General features: G+C 39.0%; 1 protein-coding gene across 2 annotated transcripts in view; it reads right to left on the reverse strand.

Moving 5' to 3' along the window:
- Positions 1–15,557, reverse strand: part of emp (epithelial membrane protein) — a 165,729-nt gene that overhangs the window by 49,836 nt on the left and 100,336 nt on the right. For both annotated transcript variants that reach the window (XM_019051398.2, XM_019051399.2), the window contains one exon: positions 10,685–10,776. In XM_019051398.2, coding sequence (XP_018906943.2) covers positions 10,685–10,776 — 92 coding nt within the window. The remainder of the gene's footprint in view (positions 1–10,684; positions 10,777–15,557) is intronic.

A 15,557-nucleotide genomic window follows, 5' to 3' on the forward strand; every position in this document is an offset into this window, starting at 1 on the left:
ATCGTGATCCGAGTTCCTTTCGACGGCGATCATTCGTGTCCGCGCGCTCAATTATTTCACTCATGACTTTGCATCATCCGGATTCACGGAGCCCCCCCCCCCCCCCGCCCCTCAACCGGCCTTGACTCGTAGAAATGGGCACACACGGGAGTCAGAGGAGTCATGGGTGCCCCTAGAGTACCTATATAGCGAGAGTATAGACAGATGTGAAACTCCAAAAATTCATCAGGCCTTCACCGATGCGTCCGCGAACAAATTTAGGGCCAAGAAATGCTGCCAACATATGCATTTCAATTATCCAGGGCGATTTACTAATACAATTATTAGTGTCAAGCACGTATGTGACTTAGTTTTTGCATAAATTTACTCATTTTTGTGGAAGAACGTTCATTTATGTACATTATTGCCCATATTGGTTAGAATTGAAATTTGCAGAATCTGCAGACTAGCAGTGACATTTTATGTGTTAGAAGTTGGTTAGAAGAATGGCTGCTTTTTTGGGCCCTACGCCTTCCATGAAGCGATCTGTCCATACTCTCGCTATAAAAGTACTCTAGGTGCCCCCGGAGTCAGCATTTCTGCATCGCCAGTCAAGAAGATGTAGTCCCAAAAATAGATGACAAAATTGTTCACAGTATGTGACCGTCTGGCGGTCGCTTTTACATTTAGGTGACAATGACGTCCCTTGATTGGATGCGGGCATGACGTTGACGAAGAGGTTTACTGTCTCGGTTGACTGATTGCCGCCTTTTGGACGGCGGGAACGTGTGTGGCTTTTAGAAGAACCAGGGCGCCTGCAATTTTGTGGGTATGCAACATAGACATCTCTTGAGTACGAATAGTTGCATTCAAACGTCACCGTTAAAATAGCCAGGGCGCTGGCGTGCTACCAGCGCGAGACGCGCACTGGCGCCTACAGACCTAAGGGGATACTTCACGCATTGCGCAATGCTTGAAGTATCACAGTTAGGTTTGTAGGCGCTAATGCGCGTTGCCTTCTGACCGGCCGGCCGCCGCGCCGCTCGACATGACAAATTAAGGAGCGTTTTGTGTCGCGCAAAGAGCGTGGAAACGTTGTAGAAGCAAAACATATGTAGATGAATGTAACCGTCTAAGAAGAACAGGCCTCTCTTCTATACGGGGAGACAAAATTTTAAGCGCGCCTTTTTTTGCGTTGGGGCAAAAATGTATATTGAAATTTAATAGAATTCCTCTTTCGTATATACGGAGCAACACATGTTTTGTTCATTTTTGTGTCAATTAAAGGTGTGAAGACACATTGTAAACCGTAAAATTGGAATCAGTGAGAACGAAAACACACCAACTCGGTAACTCGAAAATGCTCGCTTTTCACTAAGGACAGACAGTTTTCATAAAGGTCAATGAGTTACCGTATCTGTTCCAACTTGGACATTTAAAGTTTCCTTAAGTACTTGATTTTAGGCATCAAAAACCTTTTTCTTAGACTGACTTCTTCACATAAAATGCAGTTTTGTGTGTGTCTTGATTATTTTCATTTTTTCGAGTTGGTGTGTTTTCGTTCTCACTGATTCATTTGAGGACTGAACATAACTTAACAACATTTTAATAAGTTGGTTCTCGAAAAAATTAGTTTTGAACAGGACAGCATAAACAGCTATAGCACTGGTTCGGTTTGACATTTTTGGAGTTTTTGACAGTAAATGTCTGTAGGGCACTCGTATGTGCTCGCGTGTGAATAACTCAAAACTGAGTTTTTGTGGATTTATTTCCCTTTTCTTGCTCCAAAATGATGGAATACCGAATCCTACGGTGGATTTCAGGACAAGGTTTGCACGATTCTGGGATTAGACTATACCCGATTGGGCATTTCCATGTTGGTCTGAGCTCAATTTGCGTACCTCAAGCTTGGAAAAAAATGAATACATAAAAAAAAAAAAAAAAACGTGCACTCCTGTGTGGATTCACCGCTCGCCGGGTCGCAAAAAAGTGGTCCGTGGCGCAACTTTTAAAACCTCGTTTGACGGCGCTGTTGCCTTAATTCGTCGTCTCCTTCACGAAAAAACGTAACTCCATTTCAATTTTGCCAAATTTCCTCTCGCAAATTGGATTTTAAAGTGAGAATCTTGGGAATTTCTATTTGAAAATTTCATCGATTTTTCCTCAGATTTCATGCAAAAATCAGAAACATTTTGGATAAAAAGTGCACGAATACATTTTTGTTAAATAAATTAATTGTTTGAGGCAATTTGGCAACCTTGGAATGGAGTTACGTCCCTTCGTCCGGGAGACGACGAATTTTTAGGTACCTTTTTTGCCTGGATATTAAGACACATTTTCTAGAACCCACCGGTTTGGAATTTTAAAATCCTCTTTCAAATCTTCACAGGAAAAATTCAATATTTTCTTTTGGTTTTTTGAAGTTTTACGATTTTGGCCTGAGCTTTCTACTTGTTGTTCCATCAATTTAAGATGGCTGATTTAAATGAGCGGGTTGACTCCACCAAGAGGAGTTGTAGGTCCCACAGACAAGGTAGAAGCTTCCTCATAACACAGTAGTAATTTTTTAGTTTCTTTGTTCGTTTTTTTCCTTCCTACGGATAACTTAGCCCTTCAAAAAATGTTGTAAATTTCGCAGCACTGTCAGTACGCTTATTTTTCAACGGCGGAACCCTCCGAGGAGATGCTTTTTGCGGTGGATCGATGTGTCAGACAAGCAAAACAGCCCGTAAAATTTATTTGGATGATATGCAGATTATTAATGGGCTCTTTTAAAGCACTGATTAGCATGGAAGTAGCAATTATCTAAGGATGAAGAACCGGTCTTGTAGATGGTCAAAACATGCTCATCTCCTCATTCGCAACAATACATGAGCAGGGAGGCTTACAACGAGAAGCCTTCTGGGTTTGCAGGCATCGTTAACAGAAGCCTCAAGTTTCTATCCACTCGATTGAAAGTGCTTGTAAGAAACTGGGACGAATCCATTTCCATAAAAATAAAATACAATATGGTGACTTGAATTAACATCCTTAGAGGTGATTATGTGCTACTAAACATAGGTTTTGTCATTTCAGGGCAACTTAATAATACAAAAATCGGCTCTTGGCACATTATTACAGGTAAATCGGCGGTGTAAGTCGGCAATCACATAACTCGGTTTGCGACGTCGCAGACTTCCTGACACACTTCATTTTTTAAACGGAAAACTACTCAACGGGTTTTCCTTCTCTGTGCAAAAATAATTCTGCAAAACCTTCAAGGAATGATGTCAATTTGTTCTCCTTTAAAAGTATAACATAGAGGCGGAAATGTTCAGACACCGCAAACGAGATATGTGATTGCGGACTTACGCCGCGCCGTCGAAGTAGGAACCTTTCACTTATATTCGGGAATTAGTAGAATACTTTTGGCCTTGGAGGTTCTAGATCATAAATTTAATTTCTCCGACACCCTATTTTTGAATTTATTTTCATACGCAGAGAGAAAGAAGATTGCTCTTACAATGCTCACGATGAATTATGGTTTCTATCTTTTCCACTTCCTTCCTTTTTATTCGTAGTTAAGATGTTGCTTTTGTAGTAACAGTTGTTTTAGTCCCTGTAATAATGACAATCTTTTTCAACATTGATTAGTTTTAAAAACTGACTTTCAAACATCAAATGACCCAAAAAATGCGTTTAAGTATGTAGGCACTAAAGAATGCAACAATAAAAATTCTGGTTCATTATTTGAAAATTTAAACACAGCAAGCACACATTGTTAAAGTTCAAGTGTCCACCTTGCACGAACCGCAAATCACTGTGTATTTGCAATACTGCGGGGTACACGAAATTGCACCCTCGAAACGACTTTTCGAGGATTTACCATGGATCCTGCGGTCTTGGTGGCTAGAAAAAAAATCTCATCATGAGCAGATTCCGCAAACATAAGTGACTGAGATGCTGTTGCCTCATGATGACCTTGGCTGGTCCATGAAATAAATCCTCCAAAGTCATTTCTAGAATATTAATCTTGATTTGTTCCTGGGGTCAAGAGTACCAAAACTGCTGCCTCAGTATGAAGTTGCGAATCTCACCTCAAAATTCGCGGAATGGACGCCATGACAAACGAGATTTTTTCGGTCACTAATTGGCAAATTTCTGGAGAGGACGAAGATGCTACCTGACAGCAAATCCGAAGCTAATGACAAATGTGGATAAAAAAATATATATTGTGCGCAAAGAGTGGCAAAAATAATTCTGGATAAATGGAAAGGAAATTGGCGTTGGACGATTAAAAAGTGACGTTAATACTGGTGGATCTGGTCTCAACTGTGCGCATATATAAGCATTTTGTGGTTTGAGACTCATTTCGAAAATTTGACGCCTCATTCTCAGCTAATCGCAGATAGTATCATCCAGCAGATTTTGTAAAAACGATGCTATGTGGTGACTTAAATACTGTCCAGCAAAATTTTCTGTATAATTCATCTATTCTAAGCCAAACGAGAGTAACTTTACTTAAAGATTTTTTCACAATAATACGATTACGCAACAATTTATCTCGAACTTTGATGAGTTTTCGGTATGATCAGAGGAAAAATCAGTGCAGTTTTTAGTTATATTTTTGGAGATATCCTGATCAAAATAAAATTTGAAAGTGGAAATTAGCAGTATTAAAATCCAGTTACGCTTTTCTTTTCTGAATAAAGACGAATTATAACCTCAAAATTCAAATCAGTTTATAGCAACAACACGTAACTTAGAATTTTTCCCTACGAGTACAAAATCACCCTTCTCTCCTCTGATTTTGCATTACTCTATTTTTTGACTAAATTCCTATTTTGCTTCATTTTGATATCACTTTGTGGCATCATTATGTGATTTTTTTCAAAAAGAAGAATCGTATCTAAATAAAAGTGATTGAATTTAAATGTTTTGAGACCTAAATTAGACAAAATCGCATAACTTTCAAGAATTCACGCCTTTCTTTAGCTGCTTTTCTGTGACGATTGCACAGATGTCAAGCGTGACGGGAATAAAGACATTTTAAAGTGAGCGGTCCATTTTTTTTCTTTTTCTGGCATCTTAACTTGTCCAACTCCCGCCGCATGAACATTCGAGAGTTGCCAAATTACCTCCGATAAAATGTTTATTTTTGAGGCAAGTTATGAATATTTTTCCTTGAAATTTTCGGAAACTTTAAGTGCAATTGCGAACAAAATTATATGAAAAATTGGAAAAAAAAATATTCATATGTTTACCAGAAAATTCGGGTTCTATCAAAGGAAATTTGGCAACACCTGAAGGTTCATACGGCGTTTTTCCTTAGCACGGCAGAACTGGAGCGTGTTCTGCTGTCTCGTCTTGGTTACTCATCGTCCGGTTCGGAAGTCCATCGAGACTCCGCTCAAATGAACGCTCTTTGTCATGCAAATATTCCAGTGTCTTTAATCTTCTAGTGGTCTAGAGAGGATACGCCTTTTGTTTTTCCTTCGACTTGAGTGGTGAAGAATTTGAACTTTGGAACGGACCAAAAACTCAGCTACTGAAAAATGTCAGCACAAATGAATCGAGTCCATGATGCTGGTTGTAAGGAAACTCTGCTTCCAATGTGGCTGCTTTTGAAAAAGAATCTGTTACACTTAAAATGTTAAGACTGTGAATTATATCAAGTTAATCATTGATAGTATACTATTAAAGATTCTTTTGCAGTAGGTATTCTTGCGGTATTGATTATTCCTTATTCATTCGGCTGTTTTATGTGCTAAACAATAGTTTTATGAAAAACTCACTGCTCTGAGTCGAATCTGCAGTATCATCAAACCTAACGTATAGGTCAAATTTACCTGGTTACTAAAAATCAGAGGGTAAATGTCATTGAGGAAGTCTAGAAAGTCAATGTTATGTTTATATCATGAACAGGAGCATAGGCATGAGAATGGAGGATCTCCTGAATCTAACGTTTTCCTTAAAATATTTCAGTTTCGCTTTTTCTCAAATTTTGAGCATCTTTTTCAAAACTTTTGAACCTCAGGCCACCCTTTGAAAATGCCTACCTAGTCATCACTGATGACAAAAATAGGGATTATATTTCATGATTTTATTTTTTGATATTTGCACAATTTTCCTATTTCCACGATTCGAGGTTTGAAATAATTGCTCTTGGTGAATGATGTAATAAAACATTTTATGAACTGTACAAGTAATTTAATCTGTAACTTTTCGTATTCAATGGTCTTTCATTTGTTAGACACATAAAAGTATTGACGCATTTCTGGGTCTAATTTATTTTGTCCTTTCCTCGTCTTGCATTTCTGCATATCATGAAGTTATAAATATTACTTTTAAGTTTATAGCAGCAGGGGGAATAATGGGAGGTAGCGAATGGGGCACGATCGCTAAAGCAGTTTACGAGATACGAGATCGTACCTGGAACAATTCTGATGACAGTAATTGAAGGATCAATAAAGATAGCCACGATCCCACCACGCTAATTATCGTTTATTGCTCCAGCGATAAAATCTAGAGATTTCGATATCTCATCGTTCATCGAGCATGAAGACGAGGGATTTTAACGTTCCAACCCAGCATCAATCCCAAAAAATCGTAACTTGGAAACTCTACAAGCTGAGGCTTAAATGATCAAATTCATGACTTCAGGATGAGTATAAAATTAAGTGAACTCGCGATGAACCGCTCGGCGTTAAGTGGGACCCTCAACAAGGTAAAAAGTTAAAAAAAACCTTCGTTAAATAGTTTTTTTTTTTTTCAAAGTTTTAGGCAGAAAATTATTCATACAACAGAAAATGTGGCCAACAACTCCTTGTGAGGATATTAGTTCATGTATAATTAACATTGGTTAATGGCCAAAATTACAAATTACGTCATCTGTATGATTTTGCTCCATTTGACCACTGTGAAGTATGTATGGCAGTGATGGCACTATCCTGCTTACGAGATAATATCTGAAAATCCTGGTTTGTAAATCACCTTTGGTTTATAATTTTTAAGATGTGGCATAAAGCATAGTGCTTTGATTCATACCTTTTCTTGAGGCCCATTACACAAGTGAGTTGGGAATTTCTAATAAATAAGATACGAATGCTGGGTTGCAATATGTTGCGGTAGATTAGGCTGTAGGTTTTGGATTTTATCTCAATCAGCTTCTTATAAATTAAGTTAGATGAAACCTTGCGCGACCAATTGATTCAATTTTGACCAATAAACTGTTTGCAACTCTTGAGTGCAGCCCTGAAAAGCCTTGCGTCCTTGTTACTTATTTCCATTTAATTGCTAAAAACTTTGACAAGCTTCAACAAATTAATGAGATTCCTAAAAATAATCAAAGTCAGCATAATTTATGATGACTGAGAAACCAGGAACAACCGGCAAAATTTCCGAAATACGTAGATAAGGATTTTTAAAAGACCGTGATCAGTAATTTTGAAAAAGGGTAGATCAGTTAGGAAATTGTTATTATTTCCTACTTGAGAATTCATGACTATGGGTGTTCTTAAAATATGGGTTTCAAAGCTGAGAAACTCCTTCCGCTTGGACCTTTGTATGGACCCCCGTCGATTTTTCGCGACCAAATTGTGATACTAAGTAAACACACTACGCCTCGAGTCCTTGTAATCTCCCTCAAAAAACAATAAACAAGAATGATAAAATAATTAGACAATGAATGACCACTCGTTTTCGCAAAAGGAGCCAGAAAATTGAAGCTGGGTACAGCTCTGCCGTGTTAAGGAAGAACGCCGTATGAACATCCGAGAGTTGCCATTTCCCCGTGTTAAAACATGCATTTTTGACATGCATATTTTTCCTTAAAATTTTCAGATATTTTAGATTAAATTGCGAACAAAATAGTCTGAAAAATTGGAAGAAAAATATTTATAATTTTCCCAATAAATTCGCACTTTATCAGAGGAAATTTGGCAACGCCTGGAGGTTCATACGGCGTTTTTCCTTAGCACGGCAGAGCTGCGCGGATATATGTACTCTTGCGTCAATGAGTGCTTGCAAAACTGGGGGTCTTAAAAGGACAGCCGAAACAGTGGAGTCATTGCGTGGAGAATGTGATGCCAAATTTGGCAGTTAATTTTCTAATAAACAACACGCTAATTTACTCAAGAGGAAGCATTTGTTTCCAGTTCAAAAACTAGAGTTATAAATGAACACAAAAATAGGTAATGCTGACTAACAATTTAGTAAAATCTTAAGGATGCTTTTGTTTGCTCAAAGAGTGAAGTCTGGCCAGATTTCTGAATACTTACAAGAAGAACTTTTGAAAATTTTGTGTAATCTGACCCAGGGGACCTAAATTTACAGGGTCAGGGGTCCAAGGCTTCCCTCTCTTAGAATGCACCTCTTAATTTGACGTATTTAAATAAAAAAGAACAATATCCATTGTGACCTGGGCTCTGGGAACCATACGAATATATTACTTACAAGACACATGTCAAAATTGAGGTATTTTTTCATTTAATTCAAAAGGAATATTTTCATGATTAGATGTATGCCTTGCTGTTGATTTGAAGACTAACGGTGCGGTGCCCCATGACATAGACCAAGATTTTCTGTATGTCTCTATTTGGACGAGTAGGTAGGAGAAGATAATTTCGGACACTTTTGCTCCATAGAACAGCACAAGTAAGCAATTCTAGTCAAACTTGACTAAAAATATGCTGAAATACAATGCATATCGAAAAATTTAATGCCCTTTCTGAAAAAGATGAAACGAAAGAAAAATGAAGGTGACGCACATAAAGCTGCGGATTTGATTTTATGAAAATGATTTGAAAATTGGAATGCTGTCATAAGCGGCAACGTCATCGTTGTAGGATTTACGGGAAGCTTAATAAGCAACTGGTCAAACGGCTTTCGAGTATATTTGGGTGTTACGATCTTATAAGGATATTGAGAATAAGTGCTGGCTGCGTTAATGATAAGTTTCAGATATGTTTAGTACTGTCACGCAACGTAAAATACGGATGGTCATTATAATGGCCGCACCAGATGCAGATATACGTATATCATTTTTAATCTCCTCCATACTTGATTTGTTACTTGATTGACTATGACTTGAATTAAGTATCGGAGGACTGCTCATCACTTAATGAGATGAGAAAAGAGATTTCAAAATATGTATGACAAAAGCGTAGTGGTTGTGCATGACAGAAGTCTTACGGCGAATTCATTTCAATATGTGATCATCCTCGAAGAAATGACCTTTTTCTGTGGTCGACAACATTTTCAATTTCCGATAAACTTTGCCCGATGATCAGATTCTGAGATTTTGATGTGAATCCATATTTACCACCCAAAAAAATAACTCGTAAGAAAATGAGCAGAGTGCCCAACGAGTGCTCCAAACTTTCAATCTCTAACCAAAAACAGTGTGAAACAGTCAAGAATAAGTTTTGAAGGGTCGCAACATTACACCTATTATTATACTTTTTTTACTTAAGACTTGCCAAGTAGGTACGGGTGAAATGCATCGGGATGTGTAATAAACCATTTATCTGCATCTGCTTGGTATATTTCTAGTCGAAAAAGTCAATAATAAGGTAATTCCAAGGATGAAGTATGATGCAGCTTCACAAAATGAGAAGTTTTTACTCATCGAGAAAAAGCTAATGAAAGAAATCAGGAGATTATCAGTATTCTGAGGTATGCATGTTAAAGTAGATTATTCATTATGGTATTTCTTTTTTTTTACTCGCTGGTGCAGTTCAACGTCTCTTGCAATCGCAATGACCCTACAGAGTCCGCCAGTCAAACGAATGCTGCGAATAGAATTTGACGAAAACAGTTTCCCAGAACTCGAAGCGAAGGTTAACCGGCAGTGTAATGATTCCAGAATTAATGTCATGCACGCAAATCGTGCATGAGGTCGAAGATGTGCGTGTCTAATAATTCCCTAATTATTACGGATCTCTAATGTTCTACCGCCTTCATCGTAAATTTTTGTAATTCAAGGAAACGTTCCCGCAGAAACCAAGACAAGCCCAGCTTCCATAAACGTAGAATCTCTCAAAATTTTTCCTGGAGCAAAAATACACCCTATATTTTCATTATTTCATACCTATTTTTAAGTGTTCAGGAAAAAGGATCTTTTTCGGGGAAAAAAGTTTTTAAGGAGCCAATTTTGAGTTATTAGATAATAATTACATATGTCAAAGGTAAATGATCAAATCAGGCATTTTGTCAAATGCGTAGGCAAATAGCAAAATATTCTTACTTAGTTTGAAATTTTGATTTTTTACCCGAATTTTAAAAAAAAATAATTCGTTGCCTCTGTAAGAAAGAATCCTCTGTAAAAATGTGCAGCATTCAACAGTATTGTAAACGATTTTAAGATCATGGATGCTTATGTATCATGAAATTTTCAGCACGTCATCAAGCATAGAATTTTTAAAATTTCAACATTTAAATGTACTAAAGGCATGTAAAAAGGAAGGAACAAGGAGAGTTCGCAGATTTGAAGAGTTATTCTTCCCAAAATATTGAAAACCCGTGAACTCCTTGCCATAAATTTACAGAATTCCGTAAACTGTCAAAATTTTACTACCGGCCTAGGCATTTGATAAAATGCCTGACTCGACTGATTGCTTTCGAAATATGCATGATTTTTCAGTAACAGTAAGTTTAAACTTAGCTGCTTTGCTTACTGAAACTTAACTTTACAAAAGAGTCAATGATAGAATTGAAGTAGACTTACATTATCGATGACTAAATTAACCCAGGCAGTGAAAAATAATGCTACTATTACTCCGGCGAACAATAAAACTAAGGCTGCAACAATTACGAGCCCTGAAACAGAAATAAATAAGAAAAACGTTAAAACTTTTGCAAGGGTATGACATAAATTTATTTCAGAGCAAAAATTAATACAACGTATCGCAGAGCGCAAAAGAGCGCTACGAAAGTAGCTTTTATGTATGGAAAACAAAATAATTTGCGAGACGCAACTCTTATAGTTTATTTTAGTAACTCAGTTTGAGCTTATGAACTTCAACGATAATACCCAAAGGTTCCCTTTTATCTGATTAATCGATGGATAATATCGATGCTTGTCCCTTTTGGAGCACTTCAACAATGAGCAATCATTAACTTATTCTGAGTTAAGTCAAAGCGAAGTAGAAAGAGTAAATTCCGCTCAACGTGACTTGCCCTGGCTCGAGGCTTGCAAATAATCCTCTATTCATTATTCAGCAAAACTTCCACATCATCCGCAAAATAACAAGTACAAAACAAGTAAATATGGTCACCGTTGTGCAAGACTAAAACCATGAATTATTGAAGTGACTAAAATAATAAATTATGATCCATCCTGGTGCAGGAGACTCGGAAAGGCCTGCATACTCACATACCATGACATTGCATTACTCACAAATTTCTTCCCCGGAATAAAATTTGTTATTATAATGAAGAGACTGTCATAGTCATGCGGTGTTGATATTATGAGGCTTTCTTAGATATTTTTCTTTAATCCAATCTTACTTATCCTGATTTGTTTATCAATCCGATGTATAAAATATTTTTGAGCCCCCCCCCCCCCATTTCAGCTTCATGTCAGACAGTCCGTATCATGGAAGAAGTTATTCATCAGATGAGAGGCATTACATCAGGATGCTGAATCAGTATGTAGCCAACTGAGAGGTATTGAAGAAAAGAATTGGCTTATCATTTTAACACAAATACAGTAGCTTTCTTCAGGGACTTCAACCAGTTGAGTTTAAAATTTTAAACATTAGATTAATTATGTCATATTTATATCAAAGACACGGAGAGAATTTTCATTCTTGTATGTTCAGTGTATTTATTCATTTCTACGTAATATTTGAGACTGAGTTTGGAGCATAAATGACAAGTTGAATGATTAAATTTATACAATACAGTGGTTCGTATGGAGCACCATTACTCTTGGTGGTGCTACCATCCATTATGGTACGTAATCCAATACTATGGTGCATATTACTCGACTTTCTGAATGTACCTGAGTACAGTAGGAGCTACAGAGAATCAGCGAGTTCCACATGAACCATCCGGAGCAAATCAATAACCGTTATTTATTCTCAATACGAAGTTAGAAATTCCTGCACAAAGGCCGGTTGATTCCTGTACCCATCCTAGCGTACCAAATCGGAAGTGTGAGAGACAGAAAAAAAGAACACCCGTACTAAATTTGACGATTGATATTACGTCGACGAGCATACTACGGGCAGCTGCGGCTGGAATCTCGGGTTGCCCGATGCTCGAACCGGTTGTGATAATACACGGTGATTGTCAAGATCGGAACCAGTCAAATACCTTGATTAATTATTATTATGTAAGGGGCATCATTTTGTAAGTATGCCTTTGCGCGGCGCGCCGAGGTGTTATGTAACCAGCACATCAGCCTCAGTGCCCCAAACAGAGGAGAGTAGGATCTTGGAGCGGCTCAGCGCTTCGGTGCGTAAACTTACTGTCTGTGGCTTCAGCATCAGTTCATCGTCTCATATGTGACCCTTCTATTGAGTGGCGATGCGTTAAAAGGGCACTTACGTGTCCAATAGTCTGTTTGCCATGCTATTAACCTCAGCTTAAAATGTTACTGACCCGCAGTTAACCCGAACAGTTGAGTTTTTATGACGGACCGTCAAAAGGCAACGGAAGTTTCAGCCTGTGCGAACAAACTAGCCTCTTTGAGTTTTTGGAGGTTTAAAGAATTGATTCAGTTCGATTTTTCTACGTAAATGATTTTCAATTTTTCGACTTTCGACGATAGTTTTTTAGGAAAGGATGATGATCGGTTTAATCATATCAAGACACTTTTTTGTTGGTCCAAATTCAGTCAATATTGCAGAGCGATTGAGTGAATATTGGGTTGGGGCAATTTAGGTTGACTGGTAATTCCAAAAAAATGAAGAGCTTTTTTAAGTATGTACGATTTTCCTTAAGTGTTTGGATATCCTTTCAAAACAATATTTCTCCGTTCAATATATACACACTGCAAAACCATGCTAAACTAAGATTATTTTAGTGTGGAGAGTTCAGCTTGGGTCAAATATTGAGTAGATGTGGACTCATAGCTCTTGTTCAAACGACACAGATCAGCTAGCAGTCCATTTTGATCTAGTTCCCATGCCGTAGATAGCCCGTATCATTTCTGTTTCCAATGTTTCCCGCGGAGCCGAATTGACGCCTCAGGCTCCCCCTCCCCCAAATTTGCGAAAAAATCGCAAATGCCGTTTTCCCACGCATCAACAAACTCGGTCGAATGGCACCAGACCAAACATCTGAACCACAAACAAACTAACATTGTTGCCAAATCTAAAAAAAATCCTTCCAAACTGCCGTGTTTCAGAAAAAAAACGCTCCATGAACATTCAAACGTTGCCATGCCTCCTCTAATTAAACACAACAATTTCCTTTTCCTATATTCTTCTTGAATCTTCCAGGAAATTTTATTCGCAAATCATTTCTGGTATGCGGAACGATTCCCTGAAAGATATTTATAATTTCTCATGAAAACATTTTCCTGATCAAAATTCAGCAACATCATTATGATCAAACGACATGGACAAGCCTTTTAAGGGAGTCAGGTGGGTAGCAAACCGACGAAGAAGCAAAAATACGTATCTTTTCGTTGTACAGGCCCTTTTGTTGCCCCATGCTTCGATGGAGCCGAAAATGATGCGTTAGCTTTCATTTGCAAATCCCTCACTGTAGGTTCGCCTTCAATTTCGCCGAATAGGCAAAAAACCTACATAGGAGCACGAATAGTCATCTCTATGTAGTCCAGGCGCTTTTCTCGCCCCATGCGTCGATTAAGCCGAAAACGATGCGTTAGCTTTCATTTTAAAATCCCTCACTCTAAGTTCGCCTTCAATTTCGCCGAATAGGCAAAACTCCTACGTAGGAGCACGAATAGTTATCTCTTCGTTGTCCAGGCGCTTTCCTTACTCCATGTTTCGATAAATTCGAAAGACGAGCTTTTATTTGAAGAGGTGCGGTTCCCAAAATTTTCCAGAGGACACTCCTACGACCCCCCTCTCTATGTACTGCGAGGACTCAGACAACCATTGCGTAGCAGGACCCGCACTCCTCCCCATAAAATTGCTCCAGCTACGCCGAAACCATTTCCTAACACAATATTCAAAATTTCGGACAAAACCCCGGCAATGCGGCAACCATGAGAGGGGCGCTGGGTCCGGACCCAACTTTCACTGCACCTGACGACTCGGAGTTCCGAAGCGAGCGCGCGGCGAGCATCGTTGCACAAGCTCCTCATAATCGAGCACATTTCGTCCACCTTCAGCACCCAGCACCCAGCCCTCGCGAGCAGGACCGAGGTGGCGGGGGGTGGAGTTAGACGGGGGGAGGGGGTTCTTTTGACCTCGAGCGGCGGCGGGGGGACAATGGCTCGAAGCCCGATCGGCGTTATGTAATCGCGCGCGGCAGCGACACACGTTAGCGTCGCGACGCCACTTCGGAACGAGAGCGGCGTCGCGGTTTGAACTTGGCGCCGCACCGCGGTGGATCCCGTGGAGTCCCCGATATAGTCACTATTTGGAAAGGGTATGGAGTTTGTGATCTTCTCGGGGACTGTCTATGAACAGCGTCAGATAGGGGTAGGGCTTGGATTAGATTGCCTTTCCTAACCTAAGTTACCTAGTACCTTAGTAAGGAGTTAACCTAGGTTAGGTTAGGTTAGGTTATGTTAGGTTATGTTAGGTTATGTTAGGTAATCTTAGGCCACTTGGGCCCTCGAAGGGCCGGACCTTAACCTTTAACCTAACCTTTAACCACCCTTTAAGGGTAGGGGCGCGGAAAAGTAGTATGGGGATCATGATCCTCTCTGGGACTGTCTATGGATAGCATCAGATAGTTAGGGGTTGGGATAGGGGTTAGATTGCTTTTAAATCCCTTGATAGGTAGGGGCCGCGGAAGAGGGAACTTGACGTAGCGGAAGGGAGGGGTCTGTCAGCCGGAAGAATGATTCCGATGTCGATAAAGCTCTTGCGTGTGTCAGGGATTTGGGATTTAAGCACTTTTGCTAAGTAACATTTCGCGAGAAACACAATTGTGCCACTGGTTTCCATTGTAACGAACTCTCAACCTAAAAAAAAAAAACCATCGAAGGTGAGGATCTCTCTCGGACTCTCGATGTCTTGAGGGTGATCCCCTCCATTACAGCCTCCAAGTGAGCTATATCTGAGCTTAGGAGTTTATTTCAGGGAATACCAGTGGCACCATCGTATTCCTCACGAAATTTTACATCAAGATCAATACGTAAATCGCAAATCCTTACTACGTACAAGCGTCATTAATTATTTCAAAATAATATGATATTTAATAAGATTAGATATATTTGGAGACTTAAACGCAAGGTAATGAAAATAGGTTGATTCTTCGCGTAAATATCATTGATATTGTGAACTTGCTTCGACTATTTTAGGGGGAAAAAACTCATATACGTCATACAGGTCCACTATGGCTGCCTCCTGCCTGAGGAACTATTACTGATTACCTCAGGTATCAGAATGCTACCTCAGGTTCATGAATGGTAGATGTAGCAGGTAAAATTTCAAATGGGGAAAAGTCTGGTA

The sequence above is a fragment of the Bemisia tabaci genome, chromosome 6 (genome assembly GCF_918797505.1).
Source record: "Bemisia tabaci chromosome 6, PGI_BMITA_v3".
In the NCBI taxonomy this organism is placed as follows: Eukaryota; Metazoa; Arthropoda; class Insecta; order Hemiptera; family Aleyrodidae; genus Bemisia; species Bemisia tabaci.